Raw genomic sequence first — 21706 nt, forward strand, 5'->3', positions numbered from 1 at the left:
TTTTTTCTCACGTAATCACATTTTGAATGCAGGTGAAAAAGATTTTCCTTCTAAATATTAACTTATACATAAATAACCAAATGATTTTTAACACTCATGGGTGAAAATCAGCTCAAAGACATCTGCAAACTTGTATCAGGTTTCCCTTGGTGTTTATCTTGAAGCAATAGCTGATTTTCAGATACCAAAGCAAAATAGAAGAGTCTTGAGACAGGTTGTGACCACCACAATCTGATTTAATCATATGGTATGAGTACTTTTTGTGCACCGTGCCATTCACCAAATACCAAAACCGTGTCTTTATGGGAAACTTCACCCTCCTCATTACTATTTATCTCTAGCTACACCATCAGCTAACAAGTGGTTTAAAAAGAACACAAAGCACTGTATGCCTTTAGCAAGCCTTGGCTTTGCTGGTAAATAGTTCACTTACACTTCTGCCAAAATCTGTTCATCAGAATATAACTCTCCATCTTACCCCACTTGAAGCATAACTAAAGCTCATTGTACACAAGAGACGTCATCCATCTCAGAGGAGGCTGGAACCTGAGCAGTGCCCAAAGGAAGGCTGAGCGTGGCTTCCAGCTTCAGTTAGAAGGCAGATGTCAGGCACAGCGGGTACCACAGTCTACGCCATCGCATACCAAAAGGTCAAGCTACGTTCTCTCAAGCACCTGATATTCTAGGTCTTGAACGTCTAAAGACAGTAGTAATTTGCAATTCCAATTCATGAACTAATTTAAAACCCCAAAGAGACAGTGTCTAACATAAAATGACTAGGCATAACAATATACAGTTAAACAAATTTAATAGAAATATTAAAATTATTACATTTCCTCTCATTGCTGAAACTATGAAAGAATATTCCTTTTGTAATCAAAGTAATAATTTATCATGCAAAAAGGCATTTTCGTTATTACATTCATAAGTAGAGACTATATTTCAAAATAAGTTTACATAGACTTCAAAAAGGCTTGGACTTGAGAAAATGAAATTTATTTAAAGACTATTACAGGTACACTGTATGCTGCTGGCATGCTCATCTTCACAGTTTACAAAGTGAAAACTAAACTTTTAAAGTCAGCTCTGAAATAGATGCATTTTCATTAATACATTCACTAGTTAGGTCTGTTCTTCTAAAACAGGAGAAAAGACAGATATATGAGATTTTTTAAAGAACAAACTCAACATGTCAGCAGCAAATTTCAGTGAAATTAAATTGGAAACCAATGTTCTGAGTAACCAAAGTACAAAGTCAGTTCACCAGCTGAGACTTAAAATTAGAATATAAATTAGAAGGCTTAAGAGAAATTCATAGAACATACTGTGCAGCAATCTTTTAACAAATATTAAAAATAGAACTGTCAAATTTATGATTTAAGAACACAATTTTGATCTAGTCAATAAAATATATTCAGAGGCATCAAAGGCAATACCACCATCGCGAGGTACTCTCAATGACTGTGAGAATGTAGCTCTGCGCTTTCGGGTGTCTTTCTAAGAGCCCCTCTGACGGAAGCGTATGGAATGACATTATCTGCTGAAACATGAAAGCACCAGTTTCGTACCTAGATATAATGCTGAGTAATTATAGTCAAGGTTCTGATAAATTTTTATTTGGGGAGATGGAGAGAATTCTCAAAACAGACTCATAGCTTAGAAGTAGTTGATCCATAATGAGCTTGGAGAGACACCATGAAGTCACCCCAAGGGAATGTGGGGTCTATTCATATTCAGTGTTATACCAGCAAGTACTAGGGCTTCTGACAACATGATGAGTTTTGAGATAATATACTTTAGGGAAAAAAAGAACAGTTCATTTTAAAGTAAATAACTAAATAAATTGTATTTTAACTTATAACTGCAACATATTTACTTTATAGTCCCTTAATAAACATGCCAACTTTACCAATAAAGCATTTTCCTTCATATTCTCATTAACAAATTTTCTTTAACAATTTATAACTATTAAAAATCTATCTGCAAGTCTAACCCTGCAATAAACAGTCTTGTGATATTATTTTAAAAGCCTACATTCCAGTTGGTAGGGTCCCAAAATCTAGTTTAACTTGAAAATTCACAGTATTGCCCAGACACAGGCGGGTGCTGAGATTTCAGAGAAGAAGGAGTGAACTCATTCTTGGCGTTTCACCTGCAGCAGCCTGGAGAGCCCAGAGTCAAGTGCCGGGGACTGATACCAAGACCTCAGGGTGTCATACGTGTCCTTCATGCTGAGACTTTTAAAATCTATCTGACACGGGTATTGTACAAATATATGTATATGTGAATATATACACACACTTTCTGACAAAACAATGACAGCAATATATGTGAGCCTTTTTTGCCAAATGGATTCTATTTGGTTAATAAATAATGTTTTTTCCACCAATCTATCGAAGTCCAGACCAACTATGCAGATAGGATGCCCATCCGGATGAACGGGAAGCATTTTCTTCCTCACCTTTGGGGAGATTAAAAAAAAAAAAAAAAAAAGTTAATCTTCTTACACCATACTTTGATGTTATGAATCCACTCTTGAACTTTCAGTATTTGTCTTTCTCTATCAGACAATTCCAAAATAAACTCCCCGGCACAACTAAGTATTTCTGACAATAAGGGGAATTTTTTACATTCTTTTAAAACATAAGCATTTATATGACGACTTAGAATCTAAAACCAATAGATTTATGGTAAACCTCAAAACTAAACTAAACCCAAAACAACTGTTTAATCATTTAAAATTCAGGTTTATTGACGTCTAATTTACTTACAATAAAATTCATCCTTTTTAGGTGTAGTATGAGCACTTCCACACCTCAAAGCTCTCAGGCCCTTTTTAAGCCAGCCCTTTCCCCACTTCTTTGCAACCTCTCATCTGTTTTCTGCCCTCATAGCTTTGCCTTTTCCAGAAAGTCACATGAACAGAATCACATCGTATACAGCCTTTCGAGTCTGGCTTCCTTCACCGAGCACCGCGCGCCTAAGAACCACTGGTGCTGCCGTGCAGACCCGCAGCTCCTTCCTTTTCACTGCTGAGTGGTCTTCCCTGTGTGGCTGCTCCAGTTTGTTTCTTCATTGCCCAGTGAAGGATATCTGAGTTGTTTCCAGTTGTTAGCAATTTAAAATAAAGCTGCTATAAACATTTGTGCATAGGTTTTTAATTAAAAAAATTTTGAGAAGTGATTCACCCTTTTAAAGTGTATAATTCAGTGGTTTTTAGTATGTTCAGTAGGTTTGTGCAGGTTTTTGTGTGAATGTATGTTTTCATTTCTCTTGGATAAAAATATCTTGGGAGTGGGACTGTCATTACAGTGAATATATGTTTAACATTATAAAAAATGCCAAACTTTTCCAAGGTGGTTGTATCAGTTTATATTGAGTGTTCCAGTTTCTATTTTTTATGATCAATGCAAATAAATCCTGTCTTAAGTTCAGAAAAATTCTGGGCTTCCAAGAAAATTTCAGAAAAGGTCTCCTTTATTGTTTTCTTCTTAATATGATTTGTATATTAATACACACAATTTCAAACTTTTACAACCTTAAAAAAAAGTGAACATCTCTTTTGATTATATGTCCTTTCCCTCACTCCTCCCTTCCCCAGAAGCAACCATTACTAAATTTAGTATATACCCTTCCAGACACCTTTCTGTGTTTTCAGACATATGTATGTACGACAGTCGGATCTTGTGCAAAGAAGTATTTTCAAAATTTTAAATGGAGAAATTCTATAGTTTACAAGCCATTTTCTTTTCTTTTTCTGTTCATTGTCTAGTTTATCCATGTATTAGTTACAAACTGCTACATCACAAATCACCACAGACTTATTAGCTTAAAACAGCACACACTTATTAGCTCACAGTTTCTGTGTGTCAGGAGACCAGGAAGGGCTTAGCTGGGTCTCTCAGAGTCTCTCACAAGGCTGCAATCAAGGTGTCGGCCAGGGATGATGTCTCATCTGAAGGATCAACTGGAGAAGGATCCACTTTCAAACTCATGTGGTAAACGGCAGAATTCAGTTCCTCAAGAGCTGCTGGACTGATAGCCTCAGGTCCTTGCCATGTGGGCCTCTCCAACATGGAGGCTTGCTTCACCAAAGTGTGCAAATGAAGAAGGCAGAGAGAGTCTGCTAGCAAGACAGAAGTCCCAATCTCTTGTAACCTAATCATGGAAGTGACATCCCATCACCTTTGCTGTATTCTGCTGGTTAGAAACAAGTCACCAGGCCAGCCTACTGGCCATTCAAGGGAGAAAGAATTACAAAAAGGCATGAATGCCCAGAGGAGGGAATCATGGGGGCAGGAGGGTTTTTACAAGTCTGTCTTCCACAATCTGCATGGAGAAGAGCTTCTAGGAAGCTGGAGGAAGTGATATTCTTAAGGAATGGACAACTGGGCACTGATTCTGCTTTCTCCCATCAGAGGAGAAGGTAGCCTTGCTCCCAAGAACAGTGAGAGCCGGGTGACTGTAAGCATTTCCCTAAATGAAAATGCAGAGACGTTGTATGCTCATCTGGAATGAATGGTATACTCTAAGTCTTACAACACAATAAAAACGCAGCTCTGTTCTCAGATGGCAGGACCCCAGTCTGTGCAGAAAAAATTCCTGGTAGCTTGTCACTTCCTTAGGTAAACAGGGACCAGAGAAAAGCCCTGCTGAGAAAGGGTGCATTTGCTCCTGCCCTGAGCAACTGTTCTCTTCTGATAAGGTTCTATATCCTCTGCAAATCAAATCAGGCACTTACAGTGAGTCAGTGAGTGTGCATTCTCTTCCTGCCAGCCTGGAGATGATCAAAAAAGCTTATGATAGTCTTAGCCTTTTTTCCAATTGAGTTCTTGGCCTTCTTCCTCTTTACTTACTTCTAAAGAGTATTAGACCTGGGTATATGCTGTATACCAAGTAACAACATAGAGCTTCGTAAATTATAACCGAGTTGAGGAGTAAAGGTGTAGAGAAGCAACTTTCAGCTCTTGCTTGAGCAGCAAAGTTAAGATCCCAATTTTGCATAGAGAGGTATTACATGACTAACTTATTTGGGGAGCAAAGCTGACATCACAAGTTGTATCTCAAGTAGAAAAGAAATATGCAATCTGTGAACTGTGCTGGGATCTGATATGCAGGGAGCAGGGTGAGTTAACATTTACACTGAAGCAGAGCAACAATCTACACTTCTTAGCAGTGTCTTCTTCATGTTACTTGTTTGGGGATTAATGTGGCACTTTATGTTGTTTTACCTTACACAGAGATGCAACAGGCAGCTCTGAGCAGCTCATGACACTTTCCTTGGGGTGCAAGTTGTGTCTTTAATGAGTGTTTATTATAAGGAGTTTGAGGTCACGTGTCAGAGCTGGATAACCTACTTTATTCCCTAAGCTAATGTTTCTCAAATATTTGTGACACAGACTCATAGAGAGAAATACAGTCAGACAGATATCAACATCCACACATATCTAGACAGTTCCAAGAAACAATTCTTACCCTTACTAGATTCAATGTATGTTGATGTTTGTTTGCCTTATTCTATTTTTAAAAAATATTCTGGGGGCTGGCCCCATGGTGTAGCAGTTAAGTGCACGCCGTCCGCTGGTGGCGGCCCGGGGTTCGGATCCTGGGAGCACACCAACACACTGCTTGTCAGGCCATGCTGTGGTGGCATCCCACATAAAGTGGAGGAAGATGGGCATGGATGTTAGCTCAGGGCCAGTCTTCCTCAGCAAAAAGAGGAGGATTGGCATGGATGTTAGCTCAGGGCTGATATTCCTCACACACACACAAAAAAATTCTGGATGTGATCCACCAAATTAATTTCACTATCCACTAATGGTTAGCGACCTGCATAAAAAATTGCTGTTAGAAGCTACACAAAATCAGAGATCACAAACATTGCTTCAAAGAAGATGAAGGAGGCAAGAGGTATTTTGCTCTTTGTTGTTATGGTCCTATTCCTTTCAGTGTCAGGAAAAGTCGCTCTTAGATCCTCTCTTCTGGCACCCCACATATGTGGAATGTGGGTTATTATCTTCAGGGCCTTGGTAAAGAAATGTCCTTGGTGTGGCCCAGGACCCATATCTATAGTATGGCGACAAGTTTCCTCTGCATGACATTCCTTCTTGCATCTCCGATCTTCCACCTAGAAAACTTTCCTTAGACATGAAGTACATTGTTGAGAATTTCCAATGGAGGCAAATTCTTTAAGTTTCTGTTTATCAGAAAAGATCTTGAAAAATAATTTTGCAAAGTTGGCAGTTATTTCTTACAGCACACTAAAGACAGTATTCCACCAATGCTGCTGAGAAGTCCATTGTGAGCCCATCTGTTACTTCTTTAAAGGTAATGGGGTGATGTGTGTTCTTTCTCTGGTTGCTTTTGAGATTTTTCTCCATCCTCTTTTGGGGGCAGTTTCACTTTTGTGTGAATAGAGGTAGACTTCCTTTTATTTATCCTACTTGAAATTTTATTGAGATTTTCAAATCTGTGGGTGGATATCTTTCAGCAGTTCTGGAAAATTTTCAGCCATTCTCTTCAAATATTGTCTCTACCTCATTCTTTTCTCTCCTCTCCGGAACTTTAATTATTAAATATATGTTAAAAGTCTTCATTCTATCTCTATGTCTACTACCCACTCTTCTGTTTTTTTCATTTTTTTGTTATTCCACGCTGAACTCTGAATTTCTCTAATTCCTTCTGACCTATTTTCCATTCTCTCTTAAGCCACATCTAGATCTGCTGCCAGACAGTAACTGTTTTTAATTTAATTTTTATAGGTTTTCTTTTATTTGCTTACACAGATTTGAGATTAGAAGTGAATAACATTTAGAAGGTAAACTAGGGGGGCCAGCCCTGTGGCCTAGTGGTTAAGTTCAGCATATTCTGCTTCGGCAGCCTGGGTTTGGTTCCCGGGCGTGGACCTATACCACTAGTCAGTGGCCATGCTGTGGTGGTGAACCACATACAAAATAGAGGAAGACTGGCACAGATGTTAGCTCAGGGTGAATCTTCCTCAGCAAAAAAAAAAAAAAAAAAAAGGTAAACTAGTTTAAGTTTAGTAAGTGGGGATTTTCTACATGTTTACAGGACTTAGCAAAAGCATGTCAGAGTTCTGGGTTTCTAATGAACTTCTATATATATATCCTGTGTGGAATGACCAATGATCTCTGTGTCATTGGGACCCTTAGATTAGTCTCTTTGAGATCTTTTAATCAATGGACCTTCAACTTACAGGAGCCACTTGAGTTTAGTAACATCTACATTACATTAAACATGCTGGGCTTTTAAAAGAGGACTATTAGATATGCTCAATATTTTGAGATCATATCATTGTTCAACTTGACAATTATGTTTTAATTTAAAAATACATATATCTTTCCTAAAGTCTTGGTTAATCTTACAATGAAAAAAAATAGTTTTACCTTTGGTAGAATAAATAAGTAATATATAAAAGCAAATTGATAATTTAGGATAACTATATTACTAAAAATGTACATGAAGTATTATTTTTGATCTTGTGACAAAAATGCTATTGTGGCTAAGGTAATGTACTCTACAATTAGCAGAACTGAGATTACTATCAGTGTTAAGAACATTCCTCCCTCATCATTGGAAAGATGTATTGTAGAAAACAGATTCAAAGAAACTACCAGTACTACTTATGAAGTATTCCTGCAAAAAAAAAAAAAAATTAAACGTGACTTATATCAGTTCTCTAGATCAGGGATTCTCAAGGCATGAGGACCAGACCAGGTCCTCAGAGCATTAGCATCACCTGGGAACTTGTTAAAAATGCAAACTCTTGGGTCCTACCCTAAATCTAGTGAATCAGAAACTGGGGTGAGGTCCAGCAATTTCAGTTTTAATAATTGTGCTAGATGATTCAATATCCGCTCAACTTTGAGGATCACTCTCTAAATCTATCAGTTTAGTTCGTATTTATAGGGGACAGAGGATTATGTTAAAGAACACCAATGTGATGAGGTAAATCAATCAGAAGTGGGACAACCAGACATTTGGGACCTACTGATATGACGTCTTAGAAAGTATACAACACTACCTGTAAGGAATTTCTGTCTTCCATCCCACCCAACTGCACCTGGATCTAATCAGAGATCTCACATCCTAGTTACAGGCAATATTGGAACAAGTTAAAGGTCTTGAAGGGCCAGATCCAGAATATGACTTTTATAGCACAAATGACTAGTTTCTTTAACTAATAAATGACACATTACAAGAAGGAACATGGAATTGCTATAGACAACAAAAACAAAACAAAGCTTAAGGAACACCAACCAAACGCAATGTGTGCGTCCTATCTGGGATACTGTAAAAAGACACTTGTGATAACCCAGGAACACTGAACAGGAGCTGGGGATAGATGACAGAGGAGTCCAATACACACTGAAGTATTCACTGGGGAAATCATATCATGTGTGGAATTTGCTTTAAAATCTCTACTCCTGCCAAAAGAAGACTGACTATGAGTTGAAAATTGTTAAAGATGGGTGACAGCCACAAGGGACATTACAGTATTCTCTCTGTATGCTTAAAAATGTTTTAAAACTAAAAGAAAAATGAAACCATGATTCTTAAGATGCAGTTTGAATCAAGTAACTACAGCAGCTGTATGTGAAACACTTTAAAGGAGTTTATGAAATCATAGCATTAAATCTATTTGACATGAAAATCTAAGCTCCAAATACAGGACAGCTTCATAGCTGCGGATGCCTGGAAAAATGGACTGCTGGATATGATACGGACCAAGTGTTAAGCCATATGACTCTGTTGTCTCTAGACTATTTGGGGGTGGAAGAGATGAAGAGGAGAGAAGAAGGAGAGAACAAGCCAACACATGTTAAAAAAGTATGATATAAAAAAACCCCAACATTCTTTGATAGAATTCAACGCTAGGATTACAAATCCAATTTCCAAAGAACTGGAAGATCAAACTAAACACTGTATTGTATTTTGCTGCATGTCAAAATTATATAAATGCACTGGAGTTACCTGAGAATGTTAAAAAGTCAGCTTTTCAAATCTAGTCACGAGTTACACATATGATAGAACTCTTCCAAATGAACAAAGTTTTAAAGTTATAAAGTCACAGTGTCATGAAAAAGATTGTAAGCACACACAAAGATAAAGTCTCAGCCACAAGGCCAACATTTAATGTAAGCTATAAAACAAAAGCTGTAAGACTTTCCTTCACCCACCTTGTGCAATTGCAGCAAGTTTTCCCTTTTCTTCAGGGCTGAGCTGCAACATTGTGTCTATAACAGGAAGGAGCCTCTCTCTTTCACTACCTGGTTTCAGGAAAATGAACTGTAGCAGGACATTCTTCAAGTACTCCAGGTTGGCTACAGACTTCTCTCGTTCCTGATTTCTTTCCAATCTTCTTATTTCACTTTTGAGAAGCTGATGTTACAGTAATGAGTTGAAAATGGGTTTTAGGAGCTTCTGTTTAAACATGGCAAACTGAACACATGCATTTTTCTTCTCTTATCCCTGAAATGCCCCAAAAATGACAATAAAGGAGACTAGGAAAGGAGAAAAAAGTAGATGAGAACTATCAAGAAATTCCCAGAAGATGGGAAGTGAAAGTGACTCAGTCCAGCAGCTTCCCAAGTTTCCCACAGAAACACCAAGAAGCCTCAGCCTCAGAAGTACAGAGTATCATGGAAACCGGGGCTGAAAATGAGGACTGATGTGAAGTCTACACAGGTTAATACCATGATGCTCCACCTTCTACTCTCCACAGAAAATGAACCAGTGGGCTCAGGGCTCTGGGACAAGACACACTGTGAGCAGGGCAAGCCAGAGCTTGAAAGCAGGGGCTGGGGAGAACTTACACATCCACCACTAATCCCCTTCCCTGGCTTGAGCCCAGAACCCCAGGCCCTTAAGTTGTCCACAGTGAAATTACGTTTACATGATGAACAGCACTTAACCAAAAGTCAAGTCGAGTCCAGGATAGAGTGAAAATTCAGGAATGTAAGACAATCTAAAATACTACCAGAAAAATAGGGAAAAGATGATATGAAAAAGATGGCAGGATGTTAGTCTTTGAGGAAGATTTCTGGGTTGAAACAACAAAAAAATATTGTTATATTTTATCATTTTAGGTCTAGTCCAGGAAAGTTAGCCAGCTCTGTCCTAAAACCTAGGGTCATTTAAAAAAGTGACAATAAGGTCTAAGAAATCATGTGAGAATGTAAACTTGTGGAAATATAACATTTGTATGGTCACTTAGGTTTACTGGGCTAATTGGTGATTTGTTAGATGTGATAATGTTTTGACTATGTGGGAAAATGTTATTTTATAGAGATGTTTACTAAAATATTTAGAGGTGGGATATCATGACATATACAATTTACTGTAAATAACTGAGTAACTCAGCATTAAAAAAATTAATTTGACAAGAACAGCTGGTGCCCCTGCAGAGAGGTAGGACAATCTACTTGGGGAGGCATGGTACAGTTTTTCAGACAGACAAGAGCTTGAATTTTGCTCCACCATTTATCAGCTTCAATTGTTCTCTCCTTCAGTGATTACGAGGATTAATTATGATAATACATGTAAAGCCCGGGGCCTGGCTCATGAGAACTGCTCAGTAAGTAGTACAACTACATTTGGAGAAATGACTCATCAGCCAGCCAGAATGGAAATATTTCACTTGTAAAATCCTCAACTGCTCCACAATCTACCTTTTCTCTACACGTTTCTAGTGCTGACTTTAAATAGAAAAAACTGGAGCCGGCCCCATGGTGTAGCGGTTAAGTGCGTGTGCTCTGCTGCTGGTGGCCTGGGGTTTGGATCCTGGGCACGCACTGACGCACTGCTTGTCAGGCCATGCTGTGGCGGCGTCCCACATAAAGTAGAGGAAGATGGGCACGGATGTTAGCCCAGGGCCAGTCTTTCTCAGCAAAAAGAGGAGGACTGGCATGGATGTTAGCTCAGAGCTGATCTTCCTCACATACACACAAAAAATAAATAAAATAAATAGGAAACACTTCCTATGATACTCTGCCATCTCCACCCACAATCTGTGATCAGCAGTTTAGTGCCATAAATATCAGCCGAATGATTTGAATGAGAAGTGCCCCATGGTTTATGTTTAGAATTTAAGGACCCATATTTATTTAAGTTTTATTTAAGCATATGTAGAACAATGACTTGTGAATATCTGTCTAATTTCTAAATCTATTATGGTTTCTTAGAAAAAGTAGGAATGAAAATAGTCTTTACATAACAGACATAAAAGCAATTAACATTTCTCAATTTCAGGAATCTAATGTCATAAAGAATCAAGATGTTATGGATGTGCCTGATATGAGAATTTTTAAACTTAGGGGTGTGTGTGTGTGTGTGTGTGGGTGTGTCTGTGTTTGTAGAGGGTCAAGAAAACCAAATTGGTGCAGGGTATTTTCTTGGTGGCGGTTTTTTGACCTCACCTTAATTTGCTCCATAAGGACCGCATTGGTTGCTTCTGTTTCCCGAAGCAGTCCATTTAAGTGGTCAGCACTTTTTGTAGTGGAACTGAGCTTTTGAACCAATTCTTCTTTGGTAAATTCAGCATGCCATAAAGGAGGCTCTGCAAGATGTTGTTCCAATAATTAATTTTCAAAATCAGAGATTACAGATGAAGATTCCAAATAAGAAAAATATCTAAGTATAGATATTTTACTCTGCCATATTACACAGGTCCACTCTCTTTTCCAGTCTTCTGTTCAGCTATCTCAATTAAAAGGTTACATGTTGAATGTAACACAAACGAGACAGAAGCTCTGTTGTAAGGCATGTAATCGAACTGAATACGAGTTTGATGAGCTCCAATTCTGCAACTTTTTAGGCTTGCATTTATAGACCATTTTATTGGTTTCATCACTCATCCTCCTCTATCTATTAATGTCCCAAGAGCTTATGTCATTTTACTTATAAATGAGGGGAGAATTAACATTTACTGATCACTTATAGCATAGCTTCTCATAAGAATTTTATATGAGGTCGGGTAGGTATTTTTATTCAAATTGTACAGATGAAGGAACAGGCTCAAAGTCAACAAGTAATTTTGGCAACAATCACAAAGCCAAGTGTGACTCTGGAGTCTGCTGTCACTCTATCGTGATGCCTCCATCTCATCACTATTAACTTCGCATGAAGGAGCCAGGACTGCAGTTTCTATCCACACCACAACTTCAGAAAGATGACAAACAGATTCCCCTTGACTTACGAACATTAATATTCATTACAGGTAAGAATAAAACATACCAAAACCTCACTAAATTTAATAAGGCAAATTTAGCACTACTACTTCATCAAGAGGAATAAACTAAAATGACCAGTTTCTTAGAAGAGTGAGAGAATAGTTTATCCTACTTTCTAATACCACGATAGAACTTCCAACCATTTATTTCTGGCTCAAGCTTAGGGCAGGACTAGCATTTTATTTAAAAAAAAATTGGTTTCATTCTGCAGGAAAGTTTTCCATTTGAAACAAGGGGTAGAAGACTGAAAGAAATTTTATTAGAGTAGCTCAAAGAAGTATTTATAAATAAATCAGAGTAACACTAATAGATAAGACAACAGAATTAAATAAGAAAAACATACTTAAACAGAGAAACATACCAAGTTTAATTCCAGGAGAATTAAGAAGCTGCTCTAGAGACTGTGTGTGAGTGCCGGCAGAAGACACAGACTCAGTATCAGTTGTTTCCATTCCTTCTCCATCCTCCCGAGTTACGGTGTGCATGTCCAAAAGTGGAAGGTCTGTGTTTCTCCTTTCTCGAAGGTTCTTCAAAGGTTGGTGGGAAGAAGCTGGGCCTATTAAATTTTTTTTAAAAGATTAAGTGTGAGATTGCTCAAAATCACGGATTCAGCATTAACAGAGATACACGATAAAATTAAAATGATTCTAGGGATGTCAAATAATATGGTAGGGAACTTGAATAACTAAATGACAAGTAAATGGTGTATAAAGAAAGAATTTCTAAAACAGCCCTAAAACTTTAGTTATTGAACTTTTAACCACTTGAGTCATTTCAGCAGAAGCGATAAATCACTTGCTACTAACTAGAAAAGATAAACTATTAGATAACACAATATATTACTATTAGATATAAATATTAGATATTTATTAGATATATTTATATTATATATAATATATATTATATATATTATATATAATATATAATAAAAAGATAAACTATTAGATAACACAATATATTACTATTAGATATAAATATTAGATATTTATTAGATATATTTATATTATATATAATATATATTATTATATTATATAATATATATTATATATATTATATATAATATATATTATTATATTATATATAATATATATTATATATATTATATATAATATTTATTATATTATATATATAATATATATTATATATATTATATATAATAATATATAATAAAAAGATAAACTATTAGATAACACAATATATTTATATTAGATATAAATATTAGATATTTAGATACAATATAAACTATTAGATAACACAGACTATATTGTTGCTCAATATTGGTAAAACTCTAAAACTAGATTCTAGCTATTTTTGAGGATTAGGTATTTCAGATAGCTGCATCCTTTCTGGCACAACACACTTGCTGAAGTCTGCTCAGCAGACACTCTTATTGATCACTGCCCTTAAACCTTTGCTCTCCTGGTTCCCATCACTGCCTGCTCACATCTTCAGTGTTCAGGCAAGAAGAGTCTAGAAGCCAGGGCAGGGAACTAATCTAATTTTACTTCCCAAGTAAGCCTTCCTTGCTTGCTGATTATAAACACTTGCATAGAACTCTAAGAATTATAAGACACTTTCAAACACATTACTTTATTAATCTCAAGAAACCTGAAGGTCAGAGAAACTAAATAGCTTTGCCCAAGGTCTTATAGCTGGGTTAGGGACCAGAATTCTAACTCAGATCTTTTAACTTCAAATTTCACTTATGTTCCATTCCGTGAAGTTGCCTCCCCTTTTCTTTCAAACATGAGCCCTCTGGCTGCCTTTGCTGAAGGACTTGCCTGGGTTTCTGATGTTTTGCTAACTGCCTATTCCACTGCTGATTCCTAGATTACAATCTCTTGTGCAACCAGTGCTTCCCTGACTGGTTACTTCCTTTGATGACTCCTGGCATTTGTTAAATTTTCTTGAAGCTGGTTTCTGACCCTGACGAATGCCCCATAGCTGCCAAGCCCTGGTGACAACATTTTCCAAAGGAAACAGTATAGTCATGCACTGTATAACAACGTTTTGGTCCAAGATGGACTACATATATGATGATGGTCCCATAAGATTAGTACCATATAGCCTAGGTGTGTAGTAGGCTATACCATCTATGTTTGTGTAAGCACTGCAAGGGAGGAAGAAATTTTCCTCTCCCCTTCTAGATTTTTCTGGCTGGTGTAAGGATTAAATTGACATGAGACAGATTAACAGGAAAAAAACAAAGAGTTTAATAACATGTATACATGGGAGAAATCCAGGAAAACCAAGTAATTTGCCAGTATGGCCAAAGCTCTCACCTTATATACAATCCTCAGCTAAAGACAAAAGAAGATCTTGGGGGTGGGGAGAGTCAGGGACTTCAAAGGGAAGGAAGACAATTCACAGGTAGTGAAAAGGAGTAAACGTCTGGAAAACAAGTGTCTGGCTACACAGAAACAGAACAAGACAGAGGGGAGCCCAATAACAGGCTTTTCGAGGTTCCTCCCTGTCTACCACCTAGGTCATGTTATTCTAAGCGGACAGCTCACTTCCAGAGACAGATTTTTTAATCTGAATTCTCTTAGGCAGTTAAGGGGGAGGCAACAAGAAAAACTTTCTGAGCCTTTTGTTTCTTAAAAATAATCAGCCTAAAATAATCCTCATGTTAAAGAGACACATTTTGGGGTGGCAAATTTTCTTGCCCCTCAGTATACTCTATGATGTTCGCACAATGACAAAATCACCTAATGACACATATCTCAGAAAGCATCCCTGTCATTAAGCGACGCGTGACTGTATCAAGTATAAAGTTGCTATTTAATACTAAAATATCTTGGCTGACATTCCCATCTCTTCCAGGAAGTAGAATGGAAGCTATTGGGTGTGGCTGAACTAAAACTCCAATTAATTAGAAATCTGAAAGGGAATAAGCTGTATTAGCCAAGCAATCTTAAAAGTTCAGTGCTGCTTGAGTGTTTCTAAGCCTCTCGCTCTCTAATATTTCTAATTAAAAAAAGATATATTTGATGACTAACAATGGAGAACACCAAAGAGATTCAGTGAATACTGAAATTTGGACATATGTCATGAGATGGACAGAGTACATCTGAGTCAGAGAAAAGGAAATACTCTTATGACATGGAGGGTAACAAATACATGAAAATCAGTATTCTAAGAGGTTATATAGGCTGCTGTAAATATAACCAAGGGTTCAGATAGTTCAAATATCTTCTCAGTAAGCAAATCCAAAATTCATTAACCACAGACCTGACACTGATTGTCACCTGGTAAATTTTCTATTTTCTTATGAATTTGTGAAGAATGTATTTAAGTGACATAAATACTTGAGAACGTGAACAACTAATGTTTCCACGTGTACATACATACTTCTTGCGGTTGGTTCACTCTTAAGCTGGAAAAGCTGAGATTCCACCTTGGAGAGCTGCTGCTGCAAAGTTTCCATTGTCTTTCTGTGCTCTTCCTGCAAATGTCGCACTTGATCTCGGAAGCCATGGCGAAGGACCTCGTTTTGGGACGTCAGTTGACTCACAGTCTGTGCATGTTCAGACTTCATCATCATGTTCTCTGATTGTACTGAACACAACCTGAAGGGTGAGAGGAACTTACTTCATATGAGATCTTTCAACTTTAGATGCTGACACCGCCTTTCTCATCTGGGTTTTGCAAGAGTTAGCCTCAGACGTCTACCAAATGCATAAATTAACTTCTCCCCTATGCATCTATAATGGTCTTAGTTGTGTAACAACTCGGGGAGAAATGACACCGGCTATCATCTAGTTCAAATCATTTTTTGTGTTCCATAGTTCAGATGAGGAACTTCCTTCATGGCTTATTAAAAAATACGGCTATATTTAGAGCATAAAATAATTAAATTAGTCCTCTTCTTCATGTTATTTTATGTGGTAGCTCATACAAATATAAGATTAATCTATCTTTTCTCTATTACCCTGAAAACATGAAAAAGAACACTTTCTTTAGATTCATAAAGAAAGCCTTACAGGAAGTTTTTTGAGCCATTTTTGAGCCAATTAACAGGAAACTCGGAAACACAAGACTTGGTTTACTATAGCTGTTTCTGAATCTCGCTGCACATCAGAATCACTGGGGTACCCTGTTAAAAACACAGACATCTAGTTCTCATCCTAGTGCCACTGAGTCAGAATTTCCAAAGGTGGTCCTAGGAATTGCCTACTTTTAGCAGTTTTCCATTGATTTATATGTAGTCAGCCCAACACTAGCCAGTAGACCTACAATTTGGGAACTGCTATTTTTAACGGTTCACTTGTAGTGCTGAGGTTTTATATGCTGGGCTTTAGTAAAAAAAAAAAAAAAAATACCTTTTCTTTTTATGAAAGGGATCCACAACTACACTCTCACAAAAATTCAACCAATAAGAAACCAATTGCAGAAAAATGTCAGAGCCCTCATTTATTCACTCCCCTCTCCTGCAGTGTAAAATCTCAATTCTAGGGGTAAACATTGTTAACGGTTTAGCACGTAGCATTCCAAGATCTTTTTTCTATGTGCTACACGTATGCACACCACCTAAGGTTCTAAAACAAGATTTAGTGGCTAAAGGGAGACGCAATAAAAACACCATATGTTTCAGAAAAGGTATCTTAGTTGTCAAGTTCATATTATGAGTTTAGAGAATACTAGTGTATATGCTACCCCTCAAACCTGCATTTTTCTACAAGCATTTTGTCCAAACAAAATCTACCAAGAAAGTCAAGGAAGAACCATCAACAGTCACCATTTTCTAAGGAAGATAAAAACTACATTTCAGAGCTAAGGTAAGGCTTCTAGTTTTCAGGTGGTATCAATGACACTTCTGACTTTACCTAACTGAGAGCTAGAAGCTTGAACCCCCACCTGGAACCGGAACAATTGTGGTGATGGAAGTTTACTGTTCTCTCCCAGCTGACACTGGGGGGTTTGGCTGGGTCCTCCAGGCAGTGCAGATATTGGCTAGTCAGCCTAATCATTCTTCTGGAGCCATTTTTACAATCTCATACAGAGAAAGTATGAATATTAAGATATTTAAAAAAGAAGAGAATATATAAAGAAAAGGCTATTTTTTCACACTGGGGCACAGATAGTAACAATATTTAGCTTTTAATGTTTCTGAAAGAGGGAGGGAGACCCCTAAAAATATCTAAAATGCTGTAAACAGTTTCCAGCACTTAGAAGAGTGACTGGCACATAGCAGGTGCTCAAAAAACATTGACTGAATGACTCCAGAGGCATCGCTTGCACTGATTGCTTTGTGTTAGCAATATAATTTGCAAGAACTTTTTTAGATTAAAGAATAAGTGTTGAAAGCTTCTGATGTAAATAGCAAGTAAGCATCACTACATATAAGCTAACCTCACGGTAAACCCTAGTGATAGGTAGTGACAAAATTGGTAGACTTTCCCTGAAATTTTTGATTTACATGATCAACATACATAAATCACAGTGCTAAAAGATTAAAAAACCAAGAAAACAAAGTGCATTCACTTTTAAGATTAGCATAAGATTAGGCATGTATTATAAGCATACCTGAGATATGTAAAGTACCCAATATCCTTGATGAAAGATGACCAATCAAGAACTCTTTTCCTCAGTCTAAGATACAACAAATATTACCACCTGATTTCTTTATTATAGGAATTCAAAGTTCCTTGTTCACAATAATCTATTTATTCTGCCAGTACCCCTCATGTCTATTTAAAGTACTGATTAACAAAAGTGTAAGAATATGACAAGTTGAAGACAGAGTTGCACAGGTAAGCTGCATATTCGTTTTCAGTCAGCAGCTGTTTGAGTGTTTTTCTCTAGAGAGAAAGAATAATGCTTGTAGTTTGACACAGGTTGGCAAGTAGTGTTTTTTTAAGGAAACATCCTGGCTATGAAGGCCCTGGGAGAGACAGAATACTGGATGAGCAGATAAAATTAACTGTTCTTAAAACAGCTAGGTACACAATCAAAAGGAGAAGCTTTAAAGTAGAAAAGCAAAGTTTCCAAGCCTTTAGAAATATCCATTTCTTATTTTTAATTTGTATTTATCCCAAGAAGTAACTCATTAGGAGTTCCAACAATGAAAGACTGCTGCCTGGTACAAACACTGTTAGTGCTGCCAGCAACCTTACTTTTCGCGGAGTTCTGCCTCTTTGGCCACAGTTTCCTGCAGCATCTTGTTGTGTCTTTCCAGCAGAGTATCATGTTCAGACTGTAATGTTTGAAGTTCAGATACACTGATCTGTAGGTTATTTTGGGTATCTTGTAATTTGATTTTTAGTTGGTCAATCAGCATTTCCAGGTGTTCTCTAAAACAGAAACAAAGAGTTTTAAAAAAATTTTTGCAAGAGGAAAATCTGATTTTGTGGTTTCAAATAAAATTTTACTTTTATCATTTAATCTGTCAATGTCATACTCTTACTATTATTATGCATGTTTCTCAACAAAATATAATAATCGGAAGAATTCAGAGACTAGGATTAAATATAATACAGAAGACGTTATAGTCAGATTTTAGATCTTAGGCAATATAGATTTACAAAAAAATCTCTGAGCAGATCATTAAATGGCACCAAAATTGCCTATTTTATGTTAAAGGAGTATGCCATCAGTAAAAAACACAACAAAACATATAGTTCCAAGCTAACCATTATAAGAATGATACATTACACCACCTAATAGTGAAAGAAAGTCCTTGGAAAAAAACAAACAGTTAAAACCCATAATTCTGCCACAACTATACAATACACTATTAGTTTCTTTTTTAAAAAAGTATTTAATGTATAAGAAAGTAGAAGGAACATAAAACATTTACATTAAAATAATTTGAACCCAGAATTCTGGCATGATCAAAAATGACTTGCAAATGGTGACAACTTTATATTAAGTGTGTCAACATTCAACTTCAGCTTCAAGGTGAGCTACGGACAGAGAAAGTAGCTCATCATGTTTCAGCCTACAGTTTCCACATTTAATAGATACTTTCACAAAGAGTAACACAAGTATAAACACACAGACACTGCAGGATATTCAGTCCTAGTTAGAAGAGGAAGAGCCAGATACAAACTGCTTTGAACACTGAACCTCCACTTATAAAAACAAAGCATATGTGCTGTAGAATGCTCTGCCTCTTACGCCTAGGACACTTTTGAGTAATTTACAAGTGATCTGTATGCTAGCTTTAAAGAAGCATTAAAGAATATACTACTGACACAGTAATTGAGAAAATTTAAGAGGAAAATTTAATTCTAGACCAAAAGTTAGTACTTAATTTAAAAATTTTTGAAATAAGTAAAATATTTTTAAGCAACTTCAGTTCAGCTTAATTAATGGTGAATAAGTACATCTTTGAAGAAGGTTCCTACAAGGAAGAACCCCTGATTCTAGAAAGTGATTATAGAAAGTGAAGTGACAGCTGCCCGGGAAGAAATGAGTCACGAGGGGTAGATGGGATATTGACAGAATTATTTCAAGCCACAGAGACTGAATCTGTCAAAATCCTAATAAGAATATGCCAACAAATGTAGAAAACAAAACTACGGCCTACAGACTGGAACACTCAATATACATCCCCATCCCCAAGAAAGGAGATGCCAGGAGTGTGGTGACCACAGGCCACTGCTCTAACTTCCCAGGCCAGTAAAGTGATGCTCAAGGTGCTGCAGCGAAGGCCTCTACCTCACATGGAGCCAGAAATGCCTGAGGTCCACACTGGATTTCAGTAAGGGAGAGGCATGCGAGATCTGACTGAGATTGTTTGTCGGCTACTGGAGTGCTCCAAGGAATTTCAGAAGGTTAGTCTATGTTTTATAGACGACAGTAAAGCCTTTGAGTGGATCATGAAAAGCTGTGGGCTGATCTGAAAGACATGAGCGAGCCTCAGCACTTGACCGTCCTGATGTGTGACCTGTACTGTGGACAAGAAGCCACGTCAGGAGAGAATATGGAGAGACAGACGGTTTCCCATAGGCAAAGGTGTCAGACAAGGTGCATTTTATCTCCCTTTCTGCTTAATCTGACGCAGAACATATCACATGAAAAACTGGGCTAGACTCAGATGAAGGAGGAGCGAAAATTGGTGGAAGAAATATTAACAGTCTAAGATATGGAGATGACACCATCTTCCTGGCAGAAAGCAGCAATGACTCGAAACAAATTCTGACGAAAGCGAAAGAAAAAAATGCAAAAGCAGGACTGCATTTGAACATTATAAACACAAAACTCATGACTACAGAAGAACTACACTACTTAATGTAGACACTGAAGACACTGAAATTGTTACAGATTCTGGTCTGCCTTGATTCAGTCAACAGTTTAAATGGAGACTGCAGCCAAGAAACCAAGAGAAGACTGAGACTCGGAAGGGCAGCAATGAAGGAATTAGGAAAGATCATCGAGTGTAAGGAAGTGTCGTTAGAGACCAAGGCCAAGATTATCCACACCCCTGTATTCCCAGTCACTGTGTCCGGGTGCAGAAGCTGGATAGTGAAGAAGGCTGATAGGAAAAAAATGGATTCATTTGAAACATGGTGTTGGAGGAGAGCTCTACAGATACCCTGGACTGCCAGAAAGACAAGTGGGTCCTAGAGAAAATTAAGCCTGAACCACCACTGGAGGCAAAGATGATAACACTGAGGCTGTCCTACTTTGGGCGCATCATGAGAAGGCAGGATTCTCTGGGAAGATAATAATGCTGGGAAAAGTAGAAGGCAGCAGGAGGAGAGGAGGACCAAATATGAAATGGGTTGACTCAAGAAACGAAGCCACAGGCCTGAGTCTACAGGAGCTGAGTAGGCTGTTGAGGACAGGACATTGTGGACATCACTCATGCATAGGGTCGCCAGGAGTAGGAGCCGACATGACGGCACGTAACAACAAAGTACATCAAGGAATCATTTTTAGTCTTCTACTTCTAAATTTTCAAAATTGAAGAAACTAATCATAATGTAACTTTAATGTGTGTTTCTACTATGACCAGAGCTACTACAAGATGAAACCATTTAGCCTACATCTTGAAGTCTATATTCTTGTTTCACTGTTCACTTTACACGTTTTTTGAGTTTGTAACAGTGTCTTTCTTAGTGATGTTTCCTTGTTGCTGTCTGGAGACACAGTGAAGCCAAGAAACTCTGTTCTCATCGGTAATTACATGTAAAATTCCACAGTCAAAAGAAATCAAAGTAGGATTTTCAACCTACTTGGCAGATAACCTGCCCTGGGGGGAAAAGCCCTGCATGCGTCTTTTATAATTTTATTTATTTATTTTTCCCCCAAAGCCCCAGTAGATAGTTGTATGTCACAGCTGCACATCCTTCTAGTTGCTGTATGTGGGACGCGGCCTCAGCATGGCTGGAGAAGCGGTGCGTGGGTGCGCCAGGGATCCAAACCTGGGCCGCCAGCAGCGGAGCGCGCGCACTCAACCGCTAAGCCACGGGGCCGGCCCTGCATGCGTCTTTTAATTTAGACTTTAC

At 37.6% G+C, this 21706-nt stretch overlaps 1 protein-coding gene across 2 annotated transcripts in view; it reads right to left on the reverse strand.

Moving 5' to 3' along the window:
• Window positions 1-215: 215 nt before the first annotated feature.
• The window catches only part of GCC2 (GRIP and coiled-coil domain containing 2), a 58311-nt gene continuing 36820 nt past the window's right edge, over window positions 216-21706 (reverse strand). For both annotated transcript variants that reach the window (XM_058534338.1, XM_058534339.1), the window contains 6 exons: window positions 18368-18544; window positions 15603-15820; window positions 12613-12807; window positions 11439-11578; window positions 9201-9402; window positions 216-2461 (listed from right to left, as the gene is read on the reverse strand). In XM_058534338.1, the coding sequence (XP_058390321.1) occupies window positions 2391-2461; window positions 9201-9402; window positions 11439-11578; window positions 12613-12807; window positions 15603-15820; window positions 18368-18544 (1003 nt within the window). In that variant the 3' untranslated portion in view covers window positions 216-2390. The remainder of the gene's footprint in view (window positions 2462-9200; window positions 9403-11438; window positions 11579-12612; window positions 12808-15602; window positions 15821-18367; window positions 18545-21706) is intronic.

Source organism: Diceros bicornis, chromosome 40 (assembly GCF_020826845.1).
Source record: "Diceros bicornis minor isolate mBicDic1 chromosome 40, mDicBic1.mat.cur, whole genome shotgun sequence".
Lineage (NCBI taxonomy): Eukaryota > Metazoa > Chordata > Mammalia > Perissodactyla > Rhinocerotidae > Diceros > Diceros bicornis.